At 37.2% G+C, this 25,728-nt stretch overlaps 2 protein-coding genes across 2 annotated transcripts; both read left to right on the plus strand.

The window, feature by feature from the left end:
• Positions 1-16: 16 nt before the first annotated feature.
• czib (CXXC motif containing zinc binding protein) lies at positions 17-3,474 on the plus strand. The gene is made up of 8 exons (XM_077207951.1): positions 17-92; positions 178-261; positions 801-857; positions 1,499-1,580; positions 1,728-1,759; positions 1,917-1,994; positions 3,087-3,152; positions 3,230-3,474. Exons 1-8 carry the CDS (start codon positions 87-89, stop codon positions 3,305-3,307), a joined length of 483 nt encoding a protein of 160 aa, XP_077064066.1. The 5' UTR covers positions 17-86; the 3' UTR covers positions 3,308-3,474.
• A 4,103-nt stretch (positions 3,475-7,577) lies between these two features.
• On the plus strand, positions 7,578-25,681 carry scp2a (sterol carrier protein 2a). The gene is made up of 16 exons (XM_077208089.1): positions 7,578-7,763; positions 8,594-8,648; positions 8,731-8,802; positions 9,852-9,983; positions 10,362-10,426; positions 10,498-10,624; positions 10,702-10,765; positions 10,890-10,976; positions 12,050-12,200; positions 13,897-14,044; positions 14,139-14,246; positions 19,725-19,878; positions 20,979-21,075; positions 21,528-21,657; positions 22,439-22,518; positions 25,026-25,681. Exons 1-16 carry the CDS (start codon positions 7,668-7,670, stop codon positions 25,119-25,121), a joined length of 1,662 nt encoding a protein of 553 aa, XP_077064204.1. The 5' UTR covers positions 7,578-7,667; the 3' UTR covers positions 25,122-25,681.
• The last annotated feature ends 47 nt before the right edge of the window (positions 25,682-25,728 follow it).

A 25,728-nucleotide genomic window follows, 5' to 3' on the forward strand; every position in this document is an offset into this window, starting at 1 on the left:
TCCGCTAGGCAGAGCAGCTGTCGTGGCATCTGTCGCAGTCTTTATACGCAGTTGGATGACGTAGAGCAACAGAGGCGTGGCTCAACATGGGGGTATGTGTTAAAGCAGTGTATACTTGCCTTTGATAGAAAACCAATGAATTTTCTATCCTCTAACTTTTTCTTTTTGTCTATGTAGAAATTTGGGTTGCAGTTTAAAGCGACTTTGGAGAATGTAACAAACGTGAGGCCGGAGGGGGATGATTTCCGCTGGTATTTAAAGGTAAAGTGTTCATGTCGCTGCTAGTATGCAGCAGTGTGACAGGCTGCCAGTCAAACAGTCATTTAGTTGCTTACTGTTTTAATGAAATTGAGAAATAGCCAACTTTTCAGCATAACTACAACTACATTAGATATTTAGAATCATTAGTAAATGTGACGAATACTGTTTATTCGAAATAGTGTTGAAGTTGTCAGTGGCCATGTGTGCTTAATGACGTAATTTAAAGGGATAGTTCACCCAAAATTTTAAATGGTCATAATTTACTCACCCTTAAATTTGTTCCAAACCTGTATGGATTGAATTCTTCTGCTGTACACAAAAGAAGATATTTTGAAGAATGTCGGTAACCAAACAGTTGAAATGTATGGATTTGTTTTACTATGGAAGTCAATAGGGCCAATCAACTGTATGGTTACCCATATTCTTCAACATTTCTTCTTTTGTGTTCAGCAGAAGAATGAAATTCATACAGGTTTGGAACATTTTAATTTTTTAGTGAACTATCCCTTTAATTACTGATTCCTGTCCTGTCTTTGCAGCTGAAGTGTGGGAATTGTGGTGAGGTCTCTGATAAATGGCAGTACATCACCTTACTGGTAGGTTGCAAAGTGTGGGAAATATAACCAATAACTGATTTGCATCATGTTTCAGTATTGTTGCAGGATGCTGACAGGCTGTTGTCCAAAGCAACTTTAAAAATGAGAAGAAGAAAAAAAAACATAAAGGAACATATAATATTCGCAGTCAATACTAGCAATTATTTTAATGAAACTGCATTTTTATTTCACTTTTATGAAAAATAATAAAAACAGATTTATTGGGGGTGGAAATTACAATGATGACTGCATGTTCCTTTTCAATAAAACTGCATTGAATCATGAAAGTTATTAATTGACATATTGATTTATTTTCTATTTTCTTTCTGTTGAAAAAATGCATAAAACATAATAGAAAAGTGATAATGTGATAAATGATACTATGCAGGGACAATATGAAATAGTTAACTCAAAATTAAACTTTTGCCGTCATTTACTCACCCACATGAGGTTCCAAATCTGTATCATTAAAACAATTATTTCCATTTAAAATGTTATTCATTCAAAATCTCACTGATACAAGCGCACTTTTGCATTTGTGTGACTTTTTATGAAAGATTACTGTAGAATGTTTAATAAATAGCTTTAGTTCACAGAAGTCAAGGTCTGTATTGTGATCGCTGGCCCTTTCCTCCCTTCAGGACAGCATGCCACTGAAAGGAGGACGAGGGAGTGCTAGCATGGTGCAGAAGTGCAAACTCTGTTCTCGGGAAAACTCAATAGGTAACCAACCTTCTAGCTAGTAAACGTGCTGAAAATATGGGCCAAATCTCCAGATAAGTTGCATCATAATATCTTCTTTATTGATGTTTCTACATCTTTGGTTGTGCCATGTGTCATGGACTTAACTGGATGTCTTTCTGTTTCCAGATATCCTGAGGGACACAATTACACCTTACAATGTAAGTAAGGCAGATTCCATTTATTTGAAGATTGTTTCTTGCTTCAAAAGCCACATTGTACCAAGTGAAGGATGCAATTGCATATGAATATTACAGTTGCATATGTTCATGTATTTTTTGCTCAGTCATGCTGGTATATGTATTTTCTCTCCTGTAGGCAGAAGACAGTGAAAGGTTTAAGACAATGGTGCAGTTTGAGTGTCGAGGCCTGGAACCAGTCGATTTTCAACCTCAAGTGAGATATTCCAAATATTTAAGTAGTGTGTACATTCACTGCCCAACCAAAAAAAGGTTGCTGTTTGGATTTCAATTGGCAAATGCTTAAAACGATGTTTGGATCATTATTGCAGTGATTATGATGCTTCTAGCATGTAATATGTTTAGCAGCTGTTCTTCTAACCCTAATCGATGGAGTGTGTAGCTTTTAATTTCTTAAACAAAAAGAAGACATAGGAAGACGTGATGGCCATATTGCAGGATGACAATGTCAAGATTCATCAGGCTCAAATTGTGAAAGAATAGTTGGGAGGGAGCATGAAAAAAAAAAATTCAATTCATTGAAAGTTTTTGGGATGTGCTGTAGGAGACTTTACAGAGCGCTGGACTTTTGCATTGTCATTACAAGATCTTGATCAAACATTGATGCACCTCTTGATGGAAATAACATCACAACATTTATTTCCATCAAGAGGTGCATCATTTATTAATTTTTTTTGTATATATATATATATATATATATCGGCAAGGTTCGGGTCATTTTAGAAAGAAAAAAGAAATTAACACTTTCATTCAGAAAGATGCATTAAATTGATTAAAAGTGTAAGTAAAGACGTTTAACAAAAGATATGTTTTTTTTTTTAAAAATCAAAAATAAATCCTGCTCTTTAGATTGTTTTATTCATCAAAGAATCCTGATAAAAATGTATCATGGTTTTCAACATTAATGAGAATAATAATAATAAGAAGAAAAAATGTTTCCTGAGCAGCGAATCAGCATATCAGAATGATTTCTGAAGGATCATGTGACACTGAAGACTGGAGTAATGTTGCTGAAAATTCAGCTTTTCCATCACAGGAATATCTTGCATATTAAAATATATTTAAATAGAAAAGTTTATATTTCACAAAATTGCTGTTTTTACTTTAATTTTGATCAAATAAATGCAGCCTTGCTGAACAGAAGACTTCTTTCAAAAACATGTAAAAGTCTTACAGACCTTAAACCTTTGAATGATACCCTACATAATCATATTATAGTCAAATGATCTTCAGAAGCTTTAGCCTAATTTGAATAAAATGCATAAACATTCATCTTGTTGCTCTGCAGGCTGGTTTTGCTGCTAGCGGAGCGGAAACCTCCTCTCAGTTCCCTGAAATCAACCTGCAAGAGAAGGTGAGAGTTCTTTCAGTCATTTCACACTTTTGTTCAGTTCATTCAGGAGGTCACAACACTCATTTAACATGTTTCAGGACTGGACAGACTACGACGAGAAAGCCAGTGAGTCTGTGGGGATCTACGAGGTCACACATCAATTCATCAAGTGCTGAAAAATAAAGAGGCCAGAATGAAAAAGAACTGACTGGTTACTGATTGAAGATTTAAATTGACTACACCACACTCTTGATTGGTGTTTGGTAGTTGGTAAAAGAACACTTTTTTTATATGCAAAATGTACAGTATATTGTTGGGGTAACAATAATAAATTATGGAATTATATGTTGTTTGTTTGCATGCATGTGGAAACTACATTTACATTTCCTTTTATAAATAGCAGGGCTTGCAAGACAGCGAACTATTTAAAAAAAAAACTTTTTTGGTAAAATGATCCAAAAAAAGAAGAACCCAGCTTTGACCAGTCAACCATATTAGGTTGAGTTTAGGTGTTTGTCTGTTTTTTCGCTTTTTTTTTTTTTTTTTTTTTTTGCAGGTTAATGTTGCAATATCTGACAATCAAGTATCCTCAACAGGTCTCTTTTTTTACCTGTTACTTTTTTGTCGTAAATATCCAGTTGTTTAACCACTGAGGATAGATCACCATCTGTGTGACACTGGGTGCTGTGTTTATAACCAGCTGTTTGTTACATGCTGTATAAATGTATATCAAGATTGTCATTGATCAGCCAGGATTCACTGTCAGCCAATAACAACGATCTCAATCACCAGAATACTGATCACCCGCACCTGCAGCTCATTCCCTCACCAATCACCTACGCACATATACGCACATATACGAACACTCACTGGTCTCGTTTGAGCAATAGGACCATAGGCGTAATTTGCGGGTGGGGCGGGTAGGACATGTCCCCACCAATTTTTGCCAGGGTCGATTGTGTCCCCACCACTTTTGAAACATCTCGCGGCACGGATGTACCAATACGAATAAATAAAAAATCTCCAGTGAACTCTAGTAGAACATTCATTTCGTTCGTTTGTTAAATAAGAGGCGAGAAATGTTGTTTTTGAAATCAAGTGACCAAAAGTGTTCGTTGCCGCTGCTATCAGTGGCGCGGATACAGTGTTCTGTTGTGACTCGCGCACAGTCTTCACACGGACGCGCGCTTCAATCCGTTGCGGAGAGACTCTTTATTCGTTACGGTCAAATCACAAAACATAATGCACAAAAAACGTGTCCCTGCTTGAAATACAACCACTAATAAACAATCGGTTATGATGAGAAAAACAAAACTAGCGAGCACTTAAAGGCACCTGTCCCCACCACTCCTTCACCACCAGTAGTTACTAGTCCCATGGCCAACTCAATGCCCTACTCTGGTTTGGTGGAGGATTACAATGGATTTTCCATTTGATCTTACTGGAGATGCAGTCGCACTGCTTCAGCACCAAGCCAGCAATCGCCTTCATATCCCTGCTGATGATATGGGATCAAGCTGGTACTGTCACACACAATCTGGATAATTTCACCACTCATTTCAACAAGGTGTTTGGAGTTCCTGATGGTGATTCATTTGTCACTGAGAAATTATAGTCTTCGTCAAAGAAAAATTTCTGTAAATGACTATGCTCTTCAGTTTAGAACCCTCGCTGCAGTGGCTGGATGAATCCTCCCAATCGGCAGGGATTAAATTCCAGACTACGATTGCTTCTCGGTGCATACGATGACACCATCGGCCTAGAGAGATTCATCCAGTTATCCACCAGTGTCGACCGTTGTATGCAGCCATGTTTAGAAGACCTACAGGGTCAGCGATCTTCTCATTTTCACCGCCAGAGAGAGAATACCAGCTCCCCAGAGCCAGGTCCCATGCAGAACCCATGCAGCTGTATAACACTCGTCTCACGTTTACTGAGAGGCAGAGGAGGCTGACCCAGGGTCTCTGTCTGTAGTACTGTGGTGCAGGAGGACATCTCATAACACTTTTTCCTCTATGTGCTACGGTGAGTGTTATTCACTCTGTCTGTTAATATGAAACCACTCACACCTGAAGTTATCCTTGCTGCCTATGATGTTTCTACTCCTGTACTCGCTCTCATCGACTCTGGGTCAGCCGAAAATGTAATCTCCGGAAGCGTCTGCGGCCAGCTTAACCTCAATAAGAGGCACACCCAAACCCATCACCAAGTTGAATCAATAACTACCCTTCTGCAGAAACCATGTGAGACACATAGTAGGATCCCTCCAGTTGCAAGTCGGACTATTTCAAAGCGAGTCAATCCCATTCCTGGTTCTGAAGAATTCCACTACTGGTTTTGTATTGAGGTGCCCGTGGCTAGTGCAGCACTACCCCAATCTACCTTGGACCACCGGAGAAGTCCTGAAGTGGGTCGATAGCTGTTTCCCAGGATGCTTCCTCATCTTCCTCACCATTCTAGTGAATTCCACTTCCATCGAGAGCACAACCACCAATGTGCAGCATCTACCTGGATGATGTGACGGCAGCCGTATTGCGCCAGAATGCCCACCACACACCAGCTTAGTGAGAGAGTGAGGATTAAAGGGTGATATGGCTTCATGTACTAAGTACTCTGGGACTATGTGCAAGAATGGAGTATGGCCGAACATCGGCAACACGTTGCGGAGGTCCTCCAACACCTGAGAGAGTTTCACCTGTTCCTGAAAGCTGAAAAATCCTCCTTCCATCAGTCCTCAGTGTAGTTCCTGGGATATAACATCAGGGAACACCGCATCTAGATGGACTTGGGGAAGGTGGACGCAGTACATAACTGGCCCAGACCTTCAAGTATCAAGGAACTCCAACGCTTCCTAGGTCTTGCAAACTTCTATTGACGATTCATCCAGTGTAACTCTCTGGTTCTAATATAATGTTTGATTCCTCCACTGATGATTCACAGTTTGTTTGTAGATTCCTCACAAAACAACACTGCATGAACCATCGTAAGAGCTAGAAAACATAACACATCTGGGTTATTAACATCCAGAACTACAGCTCCATCACCAGTACCTTAACCAACCTCCTGAACTTTGACATCAGGAACAGAGAACCGCTTGCTATCAAGCTAGCTCTTTAAGGAATGGAGACATTATGTGGAGGGTGCTAAGGAACCATTCATCGTCCTCACTGATCGCAAGAACTGTCAATATCTCTGAGATGCAAAGAGACTCAACCCCAGACAGGCAAGATGAGCATTATTTTTCACTCGCTTCAACTTTTCCATTTCCCATCATCCAGGCACAAAGAATGTAAAAGCGGATGCTTTGTCACGTCTCCATGCTCCTGAGGAGAACTCTGATGAACCAGAACCCGTCTTGCCTCGTTAACTCATCATGTGTCCAATTCAGTGGAATTTTGACCAGCAACTCAACCCCTTCCAATGCCTCTTAACCTTTTCTGCCAGAGTGACCTCAAGGCCTATTTTCCTAGGACACAACGCACCAACATTATGCACTCTGTACACTCTTCAGTGGGCACTGGCCACCCAGAGGCCAACCGTACCCTCTCACTGCTACAGGAAAGCTTCTGGTGGCCTAACATTTTGAATCAGTAAATAATCCTTAGATACTGTATTTGTTACTGATCGTTTATAAACTACTGGACATGACAACTGGAATATCTCTTTAGTTTCAATTGCTTTTATAACATGGCTAGTCAGAATGGCTATTGTTCAATTACAAATTGTGCTACTGAAATATCACTGTAAAACCATCCTAACAACTGTAATGGACCCTATAGTGTCTAATGAATAGGTACTAGCTAACGAATAAGAACACGGATGGAAGTGAACAGTCAACCATTGATGCATAAACGACCTCCTTGAATCGCAAAACGTACAATTTAATTTTAGTAGCAATGCAATAATAATAGTAGGACTACTTATCACTATTGAAGTAAATAATCTCATGAATAGTAGCCTAACTAATAAAATGAAAAATATACTACAAAATAATGAACTAAAAAATAAGTAGCCTACTAACATAAATAAAGATACTGTATATTCTGCTAGGAATAAAATGAACTTTTAAGGAATAATTTAAGGAAGGAAATGATGGGGAAACAAACAGCTAAAACCAGCCTAAGCTGATTAGCTGGTCTTAGCTGTTTTAAAATAGATTTAGTGGTTTTCAGCTGGTCTCCCAGCCTGGCTAAACTGGTGTTCAGCTGGTTTGGTCAGCTGGACTCCCAGCATGACCATGTAAAGTGGGCAAAACTCCTAGACCAGCCTGCTAAACCAGCTATGACCATGCTGGAAGACCAGCTAAGACCAACCATTTAGGCTGGTTATAGGTGTTTTTAGCAGGGTAATGTTGCCATAAATGATCATACATGATGTCTCTCCCTCTTTTTGTTTTGTTTTTTTGTCTTTTACCTATTACCTTGTCGTAAAGCGAGTTGGCTGATCGAGGATAGATCGCCATCTGTGTGACACATGGCTGCACTGCACCCAGTGGTCGGTGTGTTTATAACCAGCTGCTGCTATGCTGTAGTGTGAATGAAGTCCAGTCCAGTCGAGCTGTCACACAACGCGAACCTGAAGATGGCTACAGCAAGAAACAGGGTTTTTGTTATCGGGGTAGGAATGACCAAGGTAAACACATCTGTTTGGCCTTTTAGCGATCTGTTATTGTCTGGTTTGCTGTTGTAAAGCTATAATGATCGTTTTAATTGATCATCATACTGTGGTAAAGTTACAGGCAAATCCTGTTGGAGTTTAATAAAAAAGTAAAGGTATTTGATGTCTTATGTTTTCGCACGAATATCATGTTTTATTAAACTATTACAATAGCATGGTGTTAGTAGCTGTACAGTAACTAGCCTTATTGCTAAAGGCAGATTACATGGTGTGCAGGTTTAGTGCCTCGAAGTGTTTTATCTCCATTAAAAATGAGTGACTGATCTTTGTTGAGTAACTTTAGCAATACACCGTGTACTTTAGACTTTCACAGAAAACGCAAAGAGGATCTGTAAATAATATATGTGTCAAGGGTTACTGTGCACAATGACAATGAACGTGCTTTACGCAATCATGTTAAAGCTCAGCTCAAAATTACGGTCGTTGTATCAAAGTAACATTGAAAGAATAAACATGATTATTATTATTGCGGCCCCTAGTGACGCGGAAGTACGAATTCAGGGGTGGTATTTTTTGTTATTGTTGCAACTTTTTACATTTAATCAACCGCAATTATTTGTATATCACATCCCTTCATAAATAATAATAATTTTAATATAATAATAATATAATACATTTTTAATAATAAGTAGCCTAGGTATAATATGTTTTATTATTTTTTAATTGTCCCAATAAATCTAATTAACAGAATATGCACTATTAAAATTCCAGGCAACTATTTAAACTACATAGATTCAAATTGAAATAGTGTCATATTTCAAAGATACTTTTGTCCTGTTTTTCAGTTTGAAAAGCCGGGTGTGAGAGACATCGATTACCCAGACATGGCCAAAGAAGCAGGTGCAGTTGATGAAGCTCGTTGTACTGTAGTACTGTAGAAATATGAATGTTTGGTTCTTGAATCATTTCTGTTGTGGCACAGGGGAGAGAGCGCTGACGGATGCTGGAATAAACTACACTGCCATCCAGCAAGCATGTGTAGGCTATGTGTATGGTATGTCATTCTCAAGTCAGTAATGATATTGTATATTTCTATAACATGTCAACATGGTTTTAAAGGGATAGTTCACCAAAAAAGGATAATTCTGTCATTAATTAGTTACTCACCCTCATGTTGTTGCAAACCCGTAAGACTTTCGTTCATTTTCGGAACTCAAATGAAAATCTTTTTTTTAATACATTTTATTTATAGCCTTACACCTTACTTCCATAAAGTAATCACATGATTAAACAATAAAACCAGTACAGCAACAAACATTAAATCACATAAAAGCCTGCCTAACCAGATAAGTTTGAAGATGAGATTTAAAGACCGAAAGACTAGAACTGTTGCAAACTTCTACATTAGGCGAGTTCCATAAATGGGGAGCCACTTAACCAAAAGCTTGTGACACCATAGAAGTAATCCGAGTGCGTGGAAGAACAAGTGTAAGTGCAGAAGCCGATCTTAAAATGCGGGAAGGAGTATGTATATGAACAAGATCTAGAAGATATGAAGGAGCCAAGTTGTTAAGTGCTTTGTAAGTTAAAAGTAAAATTAAAAAATGTACACGGAATTTAACTGGGAGCCAATGCAAATTTTGTAAAAGATGAGAAATATGTTCAGAAATGGAAGTTTTGGTAATGAATCGAGCTGCAGCATTTGGTACCAACTGTAATTTATGAAGAGATTGTCCAAACTGATGAATGTTTATATGTGAATAAAAGCTTAAATTATATTGGTTCATCATATAAAGTGATCATGTCTTGCACTAAAACGCTCAATTCATATGGATTAGTTTTATGATCTCTTTATGAATTTTTATTAAGCGTCAAAGTGGTAGTTGCGTAGCTGTCAATGGAGGGACAGAAATCTCTCAGATTTCATCAAAAAAAGTCTGAATTTGTGTTCCGAAGATGAATGAATGTCTTATGGGTTTGGAACGACATGAGGGTGAGTAAATAATGACAGAATTTTCATTTTTGGGTGAACTAACTTTTTAATGCCTTACACGTTATCTGATATCAGTGTTGGATTAATGTGGGTTTTCTGTATTTGTCCAGGTGACTCGACATGTGGCCAAAGGGCTATTTATCACAGTCTGGGTCTGTCAGGGATCCCAATAATTAATGTCAACAATAACTGCTCTACGGGCTCCACAGCGCTGTTTATGGCCCGTCAGCTCGTTCAGGGAGGTGAGATGTTCAGTTGTGCCAATACCGTACTATACTAAGAGTTCAAGAAATTTCATAGTTCACAATGTTGATTTTGATACCACAGCAACTGCTATGATATTAAACTTTTTTTTTTTAATAGTAATACTTTTAAATGTTTAGTTTTTTAAAGTTTGGGGTTTGGTGCTTTTGAAAAATTCTTCAACTCAACAAAGCTGCATTTATTTGATGAAAAATTCAGTGAAACTGTATTATTGTGAAATATTGTCACAATTTAAAATCACTGTTTCTATTTCAATAGACTTCCAGCCAAAAGTTTGGAATAGTACACATTTTTTAAATGTTTTTGAAAGAAGTCTTATGCTCATCAAGACTGCATTTACCTGATCTTGCACTCAGGTTTGGCTGATTGTGTTCTTGCCTTGGGCTTTGAGAAGATGGAGAGAGGTTCACTATCCTCGAAGGTACAGTACAGCTCACAGCTCTTTTATAATACCAGTGATGAAGCGTCCAATATCATCTCATGGGTTTGCAGTACATGGACAGAACCAACCCTATGGACAAGCACATGGAGGTGATGATCAACCGTTATGGGATGGCGGCAGCACCAGCTGCACCTCAGATGTTCGGCAACGCTGGTAGAGAACACATGGAGAAGTACGGTAAGATGTGGGTGATATGTGGACTTTAGATTGATCCAGGAAACTGCAGTCTGGTTCAATTTGTCTGTCATCTCTAGGCACAAAACCAGAGCATTTCGCTAAAATTGCTTGGAAGAACCACAAGCATTCAACCAATAATCCGTAAGTTTGAACGACAGGTTGTTATAAAGAAAATACCTGTTTATTTCTATGCAATAATTCCTTGCCTTATCCCAGATAACAAAAGACTTCTGTTCTCTTTCTTCTCCTCCACATTCACTCTCAGATACTCTCAGTTTCGGGATGAATATAGTCTGGAGCAGGTCATTAACTCCAGGAAGGTCTTTGAGTTCCTCACACTCTTGCAGTGTTGGTAAGCTGAGAGCCTTGGCCATTGACGTTGTTGCCATAGTTTGAATATCCACAGAAGCTTGCCGGTAATCAGTAATCAAAGTTAAGCTCAGTAGACAACACTTGGAGCATGTTAGTATTTACCACAAACATAATTTCTACTGATAGTCTTTTTCTTTGAAAAAAGCAAAAATCTGGGTAACAGTGAAGCACTTCAATGAAAGTGAATCTAAAAGCTTTAAAATACACGCTGTTAATAGCCACAAGACATATACAGTATGTGTGTTTATTGGTGGTTTTTATTGAAGGTATAAACTTCCAGATTTTATTAGTTAGTTCGGTCTTTCCTACTGTTCAGTGACAGTCTATCCTTTGGCACATGGGAGATGTGGTGGCTATTAAAACTGAGTTAAAAGTTGATTTGCTTCTCCAATTGGTTGTTTGGTTTTGCATCTGGCATTTTGACAACAAGCAAATGCTTTTTTAGAATACATTTTAAAATGCGCTTTTAAAATACTTTATTAATGTACTATATTATTGTTTTACATTTGAAATTTTATTCTATTTATTTATTCTCTCTACATATTAAAATGACTATAATTTAACTAAATATTTATATTTTTCAATTTATAATGATTTGATTGATTATTTTATCATTTTATGTATCTACATTTTAAAATATGAATTGAATAAAGTTTTGAATATATCTATTTTTTCCATTTAAAAATTATTAAATTCATAACTTATTCCTTATCCATTTCATTCAAGTGTCACTCCTCCATACAATTATGCTTTTTTTCTGTGGTGAAAAAAAAATAATATATATATATATATATATATATATATCAAAATATCTATATAATGCCACATATGCTGTTGGTTGAGCTTAATATATGTACTGAACCCAGTTCAAACAAATGTTCTTTTTTAAAAGCTTGTAAATCCTTTCCATGGCAATAATTATTCTGACTCACAAATTTTACGTCAAAAAATATTTTTATTGTATTACTACATACAGTAACTTGTTACAAATGGTGGGTCCATCATCCTGTTCAACTGAAGCAGATGTTTATATTGTCTGTTATATTCCCGTAGCCCGACGTCAGATGGGGCAGGAGCTGCAGTGCTGGCCAGTGAGAAGTTTGTGAGGAGCAACGGATTGGAGAAAAAGGCTGTAGAGATCATTGCTCAGGAAATGATCACAGACCTCTCCACTACCTTTGAGGAAAACAGCTGTATAAAAATGGTAAGAGTAGCTGATACTGACATCTTGTTGAGCAGCACTCAACCTCCAAACAGAACTAAAGCTTCACTAATAAAACTTTAAAAGTCATGACTTTTAAGTTTTTCTTTAAGGAAAATTTGGTCCTCATTTATTCACCCTTATGTCAGTCCAAACCTGTATGACTTACTTTCTTCTGTATATAAAGAAGATATTTTGAAGAATGTTGGTAATGTTTAGTGAATGTTTCGTTTTCTGTTTTCATTTAAATAAATGAATACAGGTTTGGAACAACATGAGGGTGAGTCATTTGTGGGTGAAATATCCCTTTAAAGTGCCTTAATGTTCTTAAACAGTGATATTAAAAGATCAAATTCAGTATACACCTTATTGATGATGCACACTATATATAGGCGAGCAGATGAGCCCTAAATGGTTAAGTGTTTTCTTTATAATGGTTTTCTATGGAAAAACGCTTAATGAGAAACAGGTTGTGACTTCACGTGAAAACATCTAGGTTACTGAATGAATGAATGAATAGTTTTTTATTATTGTGTCTTGCATACTACTGTATGCCCAGCCCTAATGGGCTTGTAAGACACCAATACCATCAACAAAAGACCAGTTGTCAGACAGTAGGCACAACATACATGAACTTATTTAAACAAGTCTGCCGTCTCATCCAGGCTTTGCAAACAAAAGCAGCCAATTTAAACACATTAAAATTAAACAACCATTTCATCTTGTCGTCATCACTAATCCAGAACATTTCAGGCTTTTTAACAAACACTTCACCAAATAATACATTTCTATAATCGTCGTACCGTGGGCAATATGACACAAAATGAGTTTCATTTTCAACCTCTCCTAACTCACACAATCTACAGAGTCTCTCCTCTTCAGGAGTTTGAGTGAACCTACCAGTTTCTAAAGCCAGGGGAAGGATGCCAGTTCACAGCTGAGCCACCAAAGATCATTGGTTCCTTGTCAAATTTGCCTTTACATACAACTCTGTTTCATATACGTCTTTAATTTGTAAATAAATTACTTATGTAGGTTACTAATGTGAACCATGTTCCCAGAAGGAGGAAACGGAGACGCTGCGTCAGAAGTAAACTGATGAATTGGGATCTCGCCTGAGAGCCTCACTTTCGAGTGATAACAAAACACGATCGCTGCAAACCAATTTTGGGGGTTCAATGCATGCGTTTCCGCGTAACCATCTTGAATGGAAGCTTGTGCAGTAACCTTTCGCCTTTCTTGGGTACGATGAACTAAGGGCTGTAAAACCCTTAGGGACCGGCTCGAAGGACAGGGGCATCTTTGTCCACCACTTAGGTGAAGTGTACGCGAGTCTGATTGTCCGAGTGAGCCAGTGAGACCTGCTGAGGAGCTCTTGCCAGGCCCTCAGACAGTGTGCAAATGGGACCCCGTGTATTAACCGAAGTAGCTCTCTGCTGGGCAGAGACTAGATAGGGACATAGCAGAGGGGACTTGAGTCTCGATCTCAGCATCACGATGGTCATCTTCCCAGAGTGGGTACATGACTCATCCAGGAACGCCACCTCAGCGTGCTTACGGCCCAGACACGTGAGGCGTAAGGCTCTCAGGCGAGATCCCAATTCGTCAGTTCACTTCTGACGTAACGTTGAACGTGAGACAACTATGAGTTGTCTTATCTCTAATGTAATGTGTTTTTTTTCCCCTCTGTCCACTATAGGTTGGCTATGACATGACCCACCTTGCAGCTAAGAAGTGCTTTGAGACCTCCGGGCTGAAGGCGTCAGATGTTGATGTCATCGAGCTGCATGACTGCTTCTCTGCCAATGAGCTCATCACCTATGAAGCTCTGGGACTGTGTCCAGAGGGTGAGATGGACGGCTTCACAAGCACACTTTTCTTGCATCTATTTTTAAAAACAGAAGTTTAAGTTAGTTTTCAGATCTGTTTTCTGATTTGTAGGGAAAGCTGGTGAGCTTATTGATCGGGGTGATAATACATATGGTGGCAAGTGGGTGATAAACCCCAGTGGAGGACTCATCTCAAAAGGACACCCACTAGGAGCTACAGGTATGATTTACCAAACACACCTGATGCCTGATGCCACAAAAATGTACAATTAGAAATCATTTTAACTTACCATCATGTCACTCCAGATCTGTTTAAATTGGAATCTGCTGTGAAACACAAAAGGAGAAGTTTAGGGTTCATGCTAGGGCTGCACAATTCATCGAATTTCTAATCGTGATTACGATTACGGAACCCGCGATTACAAAAAAGTACACTTTCATTATTCTGCGTGGTTAAGAGTTGTGTTTAGAGCATGTTACGTTGTGAGAGGCGAATCACGTCTACTTCAGAGAACCCAGCACAATAGGAACTACCGTTGACGTAAGTGTGCGCTGAAATAAAAAGTCTCTCACCTCAGGAAAAACTGACTTTCCTGTCCTGTCAGCCGTTTACTGCTCTAGTAGAGCGCACTCTTCAATTGCACACGAATATTCGGTTTTGCCCGAAACTGTTTTGGAGGTGCAAAATCATTAACCAAAACGCTGACAATCCTGACATTTAATTAGTGCTTCTCCGATGACACATTTTGACTGTGTTAGTGTCTATTTTGTGCACATAACCTGGATAAGCTACAACTGGTAAACATGTTAACTGTGTGAATGCTATGTTTGTGTCTACAATATTGATTTCATCGATGCACTATATTATATATTCTGCAACAATTTACAATATGTTCTCATTTGTTAACATTAGTCAATGTATTAACTACCATGAACTAACAATGTGAAATACATTTGTTATAGTATTTATTAAACTTTGTTAATGTTAGTTAATAAAAATGCAGTCGTACATTTTTTTTAACTAATGTTAATAAATACAACTTTTGATTTTAATAATGTATGAGTAAATGTTGAAATTAACATCGACTAAGATTAATAAATGCTGTAGATGTATTGTTTATTCTTAGTTCATGTTAACTAAATAATTAACAAGGTTTCATGAGTTTAAATTAGTTTACTACTTTAATGTATGTTTAAATAAATCTATCATGAAAACAAGTGTTTATTAGAGCCACTGTTTAAATGTTATATTTCAACAACAAATTGGAGCAGAAGCATAATTATGTAATTAAAAAGTGAATGGCCTTGTGTTTAAATGTTTTTAAAAAAAAACGTTATTTAACTTAAACACTTTAAATTTTAGTGAAACATTATTTTCGTTGCATCGCTATTTTCTGGAGCTTGACAGTGTCCATGACTAACGATGTGTTGGGTCTGTATGTGGCATTGCACCAGCGGAGGGAGTCACGTCTCTTAACTAGTGAATCTGTACTAGATTCAAGCAGTGCATCACTGCTGCTGCTGGCTTGAGGTGCTCCTAGTGCTTGTGTTCTTAACGTCATCCTTTAAATCATCCAACCATGCATACATAGTGCCGGGGGGAAAGGCTAAACTCACTTGATTTCATCTTTAGTCCTAGATATGTCCTCTAAATCTTTTCATCATCTTTTTAGTGGTCTCCAATCAAGGGGCGGATCTACTTTATCTCTTTTGCCATCCGACGAAAAAATAAAATGAAATCAATAAGAAAATCCCGATCAGCGGATGATTACTTTGTGTTAATGGAAACGAATGTGAATGTCAGGCCATAAATCCACAGGAACTGTGCATGAACGCTTGCTTTTGTGTAGCCACCCCTCATAGTACTAATGCTCACCCCCTTGCCACCCTATTAATAATTTTATAATAATTCCTAGATCCGCCCCTGGTCCAGTTACAGCGATTTGACAGTTTTTCCTGATCCTCTTGACTCTCACCTTTTCAATGAGGAGTTGGGAGTCACAGGCTTGCACTGGCTGACTGAAAAGGTCTTATTCTAAGTCCCTTATCCTGAAGGGGATAATGAGCAAATGTGCAAGCAGTTTAGACCATTGGGATAAAAGGCTCAGCCTGAGCGTTAACTCACGAGTCAGGGCCGATGGATTAAGATGGGGTGTCATGTCATCGGCCGTCCCGCGCTGCAGGAGCACATCATCAGTTCGCTGCAGGGGGTCTTGACCTAACTTGACCGTGTGAGATCATAGAGTTTAGAAGGTACCCATTATCATCCATCGTCATTATTATTAAACCTTATCTACTTCCAAAAGAACTGCACACCAATCCACAGAGAAAGACATTGTTATTACGTTAAATAGATACTTCACCCAAAAATGAAAATTCTGTCAAATTCTGTTTACTCACCCTCATGTTGTTCAACCACGTAAGACCTTCGTTCATCTTCGGAACACGAATTAAGATATTTTTGATGAAATCTGAGAGCTGGATCACTCCTCCATACTAGTCCATAGGCTTCTAAGGGATTGAAACTTGCCGGCCTCGAAAAGTTATTAAAGACATTGTTAAAATAGTCCGAGTGACTACAGTGGCTCAATCTTCAGTTTATCAAACGACGAGAATACTTTTTGTGCGCAAAAAAAACAAAAATAACGACTTTATTTCAACTATTCATTTCTTTCTCTGTGGGCCTCGAGTCAGTTCACTAGTGATATAGCGTACGCTTCTGTTGTTGTACGTCACACGCATCACATGACCAGCGTCGGCCAATAGTGAGCCTACGTGTGATGTAGCTCTACGCAATCACACTACGTTAACTGACTCGAGGCCCACAGAGAAGGAAATGAATAGTTGAAATAAAGTCGTTATTTTTGTTTGTTTTTGCGCACAAAAAGTATTCTCGTCGATTGATAAACTTAAGATTGGGCCACTGTAGTCACTTGGACTATTTTAACAATGTCTTTAATAACTTTTTGGGGCTGGCAAGTGTCAATCCCTCAAGAAGCCTATGGAGGAGTAATCCAGCTCTCAGATTTAATCAAAAATATCTTAATTCGTGTTCCGAAGATGAACGAAGGTCTTACGGGGTTGGAACAACATGAGGGTGAGTAATTACTGACAGAATTTTAATATTCGGGTGAACTATCCCTTTAAGCTTTTTGACTTCTTAGTTGAAGTGCCCCTATTATGTTCCTAATTTTCTTTTGGAGGTCTCCTATAATCGGTTTACATGCGTCCAAGAGGGAAAAAATAAATTGTTTAATTTTCTCATAATATACATTGCACATCATCACTTTAATTCTAAAAGAGTCTGAAATGGTGCTTTCGGAGATTCAGTCTCTATAGACCCCTCCTAACCGAGAGCTTACTCTACTTTGATTGGTCTGCTGGCCCTGTATGTTGTGATTGGTCTATTCCTTACACCGCGTGTCTGAAATTAAATGGCCATTACCATATCTGAATTTTAGCTATGGAGCTTCCTCAGAGCTTGGAAATACAGTGATATGAACAGTAACGATGGTGTCGGTTTTACCGGATCAATTTGAGCTGAGTTCTCATCTTTTGGAAATGCATGCAAAATTGATTTGCTTTCGCAGCATGACGATAACACGAACCAATCTCTTCCACGCCTTAGTGAAACCGGTCCTACTCGGCCCGCTCCTAATGGGATTTGAACATAGACAGTAAAAGAAAAGGACACAGCGACCCCATTGATTTCAACGGAGAAGACTGAAGCCCGATTATTACACTTCCTGTCTGATGGCTGAGCGACTGCACAGGCTCAAACTGAGCTTGACGACAGTCTGACAGTTGTAAATCTTCTAGTAGCTGTGACAAGACAAATCTGAAACACCTAATTCCTCAAAAACGTTGAAATATTTTGTCCCGTTGTTTTTATGGACTCTCTATCTATGGGCTTCACCCTTGACTTTATGCCTCCATGTCCCCCCGATTGCCTCATAGACAGTAAAAGATTGCCTGCAAGCTTCTCCTCCTGTCTATACGGTAATGTCTCTATTGTGCGACATAAAGTCGCGTGGTTATGACGCAATCGTTTGCCTGTTTTTAACAAAAACGGCTTCTACGGGGCCATAACGTAAGATACAAAGTAACGGAGCCTTCGGACGCCTCAGATGTAAAGATATTCATTGTTAAAGTGACGCCAAAATGAATGGGAGTCAATGGAATGGTAACAGCAGGTGAAATTCTGCTACAATGGCGGCTCACGCGAGGCTTCAGTTTCCGGCTGATGGATTACCCTCTTGGATTAGGCCAGGGGTGTGAAGCTTGGTTTATAATCGGCACGTCCGCACGAGCGAGAAGGTGCGCGGCAAGCGGTGGCGATGTGTACGGCAATTTTTGCAACTTTACACGCGGCTCTGCTTCTGAAGATGCACGACTTCGAGGCGAATCTAGCCGAGCATATGCGTCTCATCACACCGGCACCCAGTTTGCGCTAAATTAGTTGCTTACGTTGAGCCTACACTAGCAGAAATTTTATTTCGTTCGTTAATTTACTTGTATACATATTCTCATAGCCATAAATTTTTTTTCTAATGTCACAAGTAGTAATCTCAAGGTTTTTTGGGGAGGAGCGTGCTCAGTCAGCGGATTCAGGCGAAAGACAAAAACAAGGCTTGAGGTTTACATGGACAGCTCTTACTGGCTTATGTCCGTTACATCAGCCACAACTTCAGTGTTTGAGGGCAGGACAAAGTAGACGTTGTTCGCAGGAGCCAATGAAAACCATAGACTGGAATACACTGGAATTGCTGACGACTCGTTTCAGGCAGTTCAGAATCGATTCTTTCTTTTAGGAGACAATAACTTTATTTGTATTGCACTTTGAGCTTTGCAGACCTTTTACATTCTCAAAAAGCTGTATTACACATGTGAAAGGTAATATTCAAAAAAGCATAATAGGGGCACTTTAAAGTAATTACTTAACATAAAGATCTTGTGATTTTAGTTTATGAAAAAAAAAGATAAAAGTTATTAACTGGTTAAAAAAAAAAATCTCTCTGCAACAATAGACCTTAGTCAGGGTAGCAGCATAGTTCATTTTGATCAGGAATGAAAATGAGATGGTGAGAGAAAGAAATAGTGTTTTCAATTGAATGTACTGTTCGTAACAAAATGCCAGTTGTTCATCTTTAATCTCAGTCGACAAAAACTCCATCTTTATTTTTTTTAAGTGACGTGATCTAGGACCTTGCATGCCATTATAAAAACATCTATCCCTCAGCGGTTTGAAATTCAGTATGGTGTCACCTTAACCAAGATCAGTGCAAACAATTTTATAACCTTTTTTATATATTGCATTCTGCAAATATATATTTTACAGTTTTTGTTTTTATTGCTAAACCTTTTCTAATCCCTGGTTTTAGGTCATTGCATGTAAAGAATATTTACATGTATAGTTACATGTACAAGAAGCTGTATGCCTCTGTAAGATGACAAATCTTCAGAGTTTTCATTTAAACTTATTACATTTTTATTTATTAGATTTTATTTTTGGACTAAGACCTTCAGGAAAGTTCCTGGTCCACTTTATTCCTTTTTTGCAGTTTTTTTCTTTCTTTATTTAATTATTAGAAGACAGAAAATCAACAGGTCACAGAATAAAGGAGCGATGAAGGCAGATGGCTGTGACATTCAGAGCGAGTGTGTGGTGGATGAACTCTGGCCTGTTTTCACGGCTCAGGTCTGGCTCAGTGTGCAGAGCTGTGCTGGCAGCTGAGGGGGGAGGCGGGGCTTCGGCAGGTCCCGGGGGCAAAGGTCGCCCTGCAGCACAACATCGGTCTTGGTGGAGCAGTGGTGGTCACTCTCTACAGGATGGGCTTCCCTCAAGAAACAAGGTATGTTTAAAGCTAATACGTCTTTTAACAAGCATTGAGTATCTGGCCTAGTAATGGCCAGCTCACCCATCTGATCTATATATTCAAAATTCTGTTTTTCTTATTACTTTCCAAAATCCAAAATTTATAGACCACTATTTAAAAATGTTCGGTTTGATTTTTTAAATGTTTTTGAAAGAAGTCTCAAGGCTGCATTTATTGTATCAGAAATACAGTGAAACTTTTATATTGTCAAATATTATTACAATTATAAATAATTGTTTTCTATTTTATTTTAAAATGTAATTTATTCCTGTGATGAAAAAGCTGACTTTTCAGCATCATTACTCCAGTCTTCAGTGTCTTCACTATAATATGCTCATTTGATGTTCAAGTACACTTGATGTACAAAGCTCATTTCTTTTTATTATTAATGTTGAAATCTGTTCAAGCATGATATATTTGTTTTCAGAACACTTGAATGAATAGAAAGTAATGAATACATTTTTTTATTTGAAACAGAAATATTTAGTAAAATCTTAAATGTCTTTACTGTCACTTTTGATCAATTTAGTGCATACTTGCTGAATAAAAGTATTAATTTCTTTCTTTCTTTCTTTCTTTCTTTCTTTCTTTCTTTCTTTCTTTCTTAAATATATTTCTAGTAAACCAAAGATATATATATATATACATATATATATATATTTGGTTTACTTGCAAAATATCAATGTTTGTTGAAGTTTATCCATTATCATGTATATATGGCCTTTAGTTATATAGGAAAATGTACAGCAAAAAAAATGTAACAGTTAAATTAGCTTTTGAAGGTCTAGGCTTGTAGGATTCAGTTCTATTACATGTTTGTTTAAGCATACAGAAGGTGGGTACAAAATCCAAGGTACAAAAGATTATATTTCTCCTACATGTGTACATATGAGTCTTTATATGTGTATATACAGTATGTGAAGTTTTCAATTATTAGAGTATTCAATAATAGATTTTTTTCTCTCCATGTAATATAGTCCAATATTAAACTTTGTTAAATGCTGTAGTACTTTTATATACATTAGAACTAGACTTTTGGACTTGCAGTGTTGAACTTGCGATCTAAACTTTCCCAGCTCTCGGATCGCTGCAGTGCCCACCAGTGCGTCCAGCGACCTCAAAGGCTTCAAAGCTCACGCTGTCTTTAAGGAGATCGAGAAGAAGCTACAGGAGGTAATTCCTCTCACCAATTATACCATGCATATAAGACTTTTATATTAAATTGGTAAATTGTTGTATAAATAATTTGAACCAGAGTAAGATTAAAAACAGTACAGTAACACTGTAAGTGACTTCACTTACAGTGTTACTGTACTATTTTTAATCTTACATGGGTACAAATTCTTTCTACAACAATTTAACAATTTAATTTAAAAAGTCATTTGAGCTGTGATTTAGACATCCTCCAGGAATATTATTCATTCCAGTAAAAGAGCCACAAGGCATTGTTCATTCTTGTCTATTTATATTGCAATTAAAATTTTTTTTGTGACATTGTTATTTAGCTTGATTCATGAGTTGTTTGTTAACAGACAATTTCTGACCTTATTTTCTCACTATTAAAGCAAATTTAAAACAATCCAATTGGCTACAGAATTATTCAGTTATGTCATTATTTTTAACAGGAGGGTGAGGCGTTTGTAAAGAAAATTGGAGCTGTTTTTGCCTTCAAAGTGAAGGACGGACCAGATGGAAGTGAAGCATTATGGGTTGTGGACGTAAAAAATGGCAAAGGCTCGGTGACCAACGATGCAGGTGTGTTCAGATTTTTTTGTCCACCTCATTGTGTATTGGTGTACTATCAGAAAATGCATTTTATAGAAAAAACCTACACAGTGAAAGCATATTATTTCAAATTTCTATAAAAAACAAACTTGAAAAGTTTCGGGTCAGGAAGATTTTTTATTTATTTATTTAGCAAGGATGAATTAAATTGATCACGAGTGATTGAAGGCATTTTAAATTTTACCAAAGGTTTCTTTACAAAAAAATAAATCCTGTTCTTTTCGACTTTCCAATTATCAAAACATCACATGTTGTGCATCACAGTTTTCACAAAAATAACAGATAAATGTTTCTTGAGCAGCAAATCATCATATCAGAATGATTTATGAAGGATCATGTGATAATGAAGAGTGGAGTAATGATGCTGAAAATTCAGCTTTGCATCAGGGGAATAAATTATGTTCTCAAATCTATTACAATAGAAAAAAAGTTATTTTAGATTTTAATAATATTTCATGTTTTTACTGTATTTCTGATCAAATTAATGTAGCCTTGGTGAGTAGAAGAGACTTCTTTCAAAAACATAAACTAATCTTACCGATCACAAACTATTAAATGGACTAGATATCTTAGTTGGGACATGCAAATTCTAATAAAAACACCAGAAGCAGCAAAACATGTATCTATTTTTTTGTAAATAGTCTTTTTCTTTACACACCAAGCCATCATTTGATAGATTGAATTCTAAATTAATTCTCTCCAAGAGCTCCATTTTTACAAACAGTGTGATGATTCTGTTTACTTTCCACAGGTAAGAAGGCTGACTGCACCATCTCTATGACCGACTCAGATCTGCTTGGTTTGATGACGGGGCGAATGAATCCACAAACGGTACATTTTAATGATGGTTTATTCTTAGTGGTCTGTTGAAATCTTGTGCTTTTTTTTTCATTAAGAAAAAGAACATTGAATCCGTTCTGATAAGCTGCTGTGTGGTCAGTTGTTCATTGTAGTTTAAGGGCTAAATAAGGTTTGTGAGCGTCTTGGGACAGAGCCAGCGTTTCCAGGATTAGTCCCTCTTAAACGTTGTCCCATGACCCACAGACACACTGACCATTCGTCTGGCCCGCTAATTTAGCCTTCTCAATGCCAAGTATCTTACAAAATACGGCCAACACAACATTTATAATCTGTTACATCAATATTGACAATTTAAGTCTAAATTATCTGTTTTTTTGCCCAGTGGATGATAAAAGAGCCAAATAAATCCGAAAGAAATTTAAAGATGAAAGATGTACCCGAACCAAATTTAGAGATCAGAACGTCATATCTTGGGGGTGTTTTTTTCTTCTTCGTTCAATTAGATTCCGATTCACAAGCTCTTGATTCAATTTCATTTAGATTCATTTGGTTATAATATCCATTTTGCTTTCATTTGAAAGATATTCTCTGACAACCAATGCTGTAAATTATAGTTGAACATTTTGAAAATATTTTTTTATAATAATTTGTACGTGAATCAGACTACTTTGATTGCGCTGTATGTTTTTGATTCACTAAAAGAACCAGTTCATAAGAGTCATTTGTTCATAAATCAGGCTACTCAATTTATGTTTTTGATTTGTTAAAAATAACTAATTAATAAGAGTCATTTCATTGTAAATCAGACTACACTGATCACTTTTTTTTATTTGTTGGTGTCATTTGTTTGTGAATCGAATTGCGCAGTATGTTTTTGTATGCAGCCCAAACGGTATTTTCTTGCCAATATTTTTGCGGTGTGCTTTTTTTTTTTTTTAGCTTATGTTCAATTTGGCCTGCAAACTTAAAATATCACTTAAAATTCATCTGTGGGGTTGTAAATTCAGCATCCACTGCTGAGAAGTGGTGCAAAAAAACACTGGCATATAGAGTGAAATATATCATTGATATCCAGATATCCTTCAAATGATAATGAATATATGTATCCAGTCATAGAAAAGTTAAAAAATCTAGTTTTAAAATCTGTCCAATGTTCTTTTTTAATCAAAAGTTGTGCCTTTGCACCATAATGTAGCCTTTCTGATTAGTCTGATGTCAGAGATGACCTTTAACCTGTAATGTGCAGTCCATAAAAGTTAACTAATCTCTATGGAAAAAGATTAACATGGAGTCACTTTGACCTTGAATTGACCTGGTTTTAGCTATCATGACATGCATACAGTATTATGTTTCAGATTAATTCAAAAAAATGTCCTGTTGCGTTTCCAAACATCTCTTTTGACATAATCATACACAATAAAATACACAAAAACCTCCTGACACAGAATTTTGACTTCATGGTGACACTGGATTTCAAATTAGGCTAATGGCGTCTAATGTTTGCTCCGCATGGAAAATAGATTGTTTTCATAAGTCCTTTGAAATGTTTGTACCCTGTGATTCACATCCATCTGTGTTGACTCAACCTCTATCATGTCGGTCCATCTGTGGAACTCCATCAGATGCTTTGACTGAAGTTTCATCAAAAAATTAGCCACTCTTTTTTACAGTAATCCTCCATAAAATTTAATCCGAAATAGAAAATCTGAACCATTTCGAGCTCAAATCCATCATGCTCATCATGACATGGAGAAACGGTCAAATGTAGAAAAAGTCAGATGAAACGTTGGGGGAGCAGTGATAAAATAAACTTTTATTTTTATTTGTTATCCTTCATTTTTGTTATAATGAGAATAATTTTTAATATATATAAGTAAAATATTTTATATTTAGTGTACATAAATGAAACATTGGAAAGTGTTACTGTTTTAAGATGTCTATAGTTTTTATTTGATTTCAATTTTAGTTTTAGTTGACAAATGAAAATGCCAAATGTTGCTCTGAGCACTAGCTGACTAACTATGGCCCTGTTTACACCTGGTATTAAGATGCGTTTTAGTCGAGCGGATCACAAGTGGACGACAGGTGTAAACGGGGTCTAAAACGTTTTGAGCTTGTCCACTTCGACCTTTACCAGAGGTAGTTGAAAACGCATCCGACCGGATTGCTTCCGGTCGAATGTGTTCGAAGACAAAAGACACCTACTCTCCGTCTACTGACTTATTGCGTTACCATTATGGGAAGCCCGCCAAACAGACGGGATATAAAGTTTGTCGACTGAAGACCCAAGTTTGGTTTGAAGATGAAAAACGTACCAGGCACACCAAAACGTTTTCTCATTATTCCTGATTTCTAACACACACGCCGTATGTTTTTACATTGTCTCCTTTCGCGTTCATTCGTGGATTGGATCAGAAGATCTTGGGGGAAAAAACATACATTTACACAGCCATTTATTTCATGTAACAAAAATGTTTTGGTTGCTATGGTTTTAGTACAATAACCCTAATTTGTTAATCTTGTACTCTTATTTAAAGGCATTTTTCCAAGGAAAACTAAAGATAACTGGAAATATGGGAATGGCCATGAAACTTCAAAACCTTCAGCTGACAGCTGGAAAAGCCAAACTGTGAAATCACGTCTCTGGAAAGTGGAAAGTGAAACAAGTTCATCCAAAATGTGTGGAGAGGTGCTAGAATAGTTAACTTCTAAAAAATAATGTTTGCTAAAAAATTTTGTTGTGTAATGTTCTACTATAACAATGAGTCTGTTGGTCATTGCATAAATGTAACTGCAATAAAGCATACGGTATGTTACTAACATACAAGCAAAACTTGAGAAAAGTGATCCTGTACAATAAGTAAAGCTTACTTGGATGAAGACTGATAATGGCAACCACAAGAGTGATAAAAGTACAACTCAGGTAGAACTAACAAGAACTATTTGAGTCTTGCAGATTGACCTCTTTTTTCCCCTGAATTGTATAGCATCGCTTGACTAATATCAGTTTAATAGGTGGAATTCTGCAAAGACTTATTTGGGACCTTCATATCTACTTAGTAGAGAGTAACAGACCTTGATACTTCAAAGGTATATTGGGTATATTATCAATTTTAAAGCATTTTGTATAATTGTATATTAATCAAGTTTGTAAAAAGACACATTTCTAATAAATATTACATTTACTTCAAAACATGCTGTCATTTTCCTATAATGTTTGTAATATACAATAATGTGATA

The sequence above is a fragment of the Siphateles boraxobius genome, unplaced genomic scaffold (assembly GCF_051911475.1).
Source record: "Siphateles boraxobius isolate OS27281-9 unplaced genomic scaffold, OSU_SipBor_1 1, whole genome shotgun sequence".
NCBI classification, from domain to species: domain Eukaryota; kingdom Metazoa; phylum Chordata; class Actinopteri; order Cypriniformes; family Leuciscidae; genus Siphateles; species Siphateles boraxobius.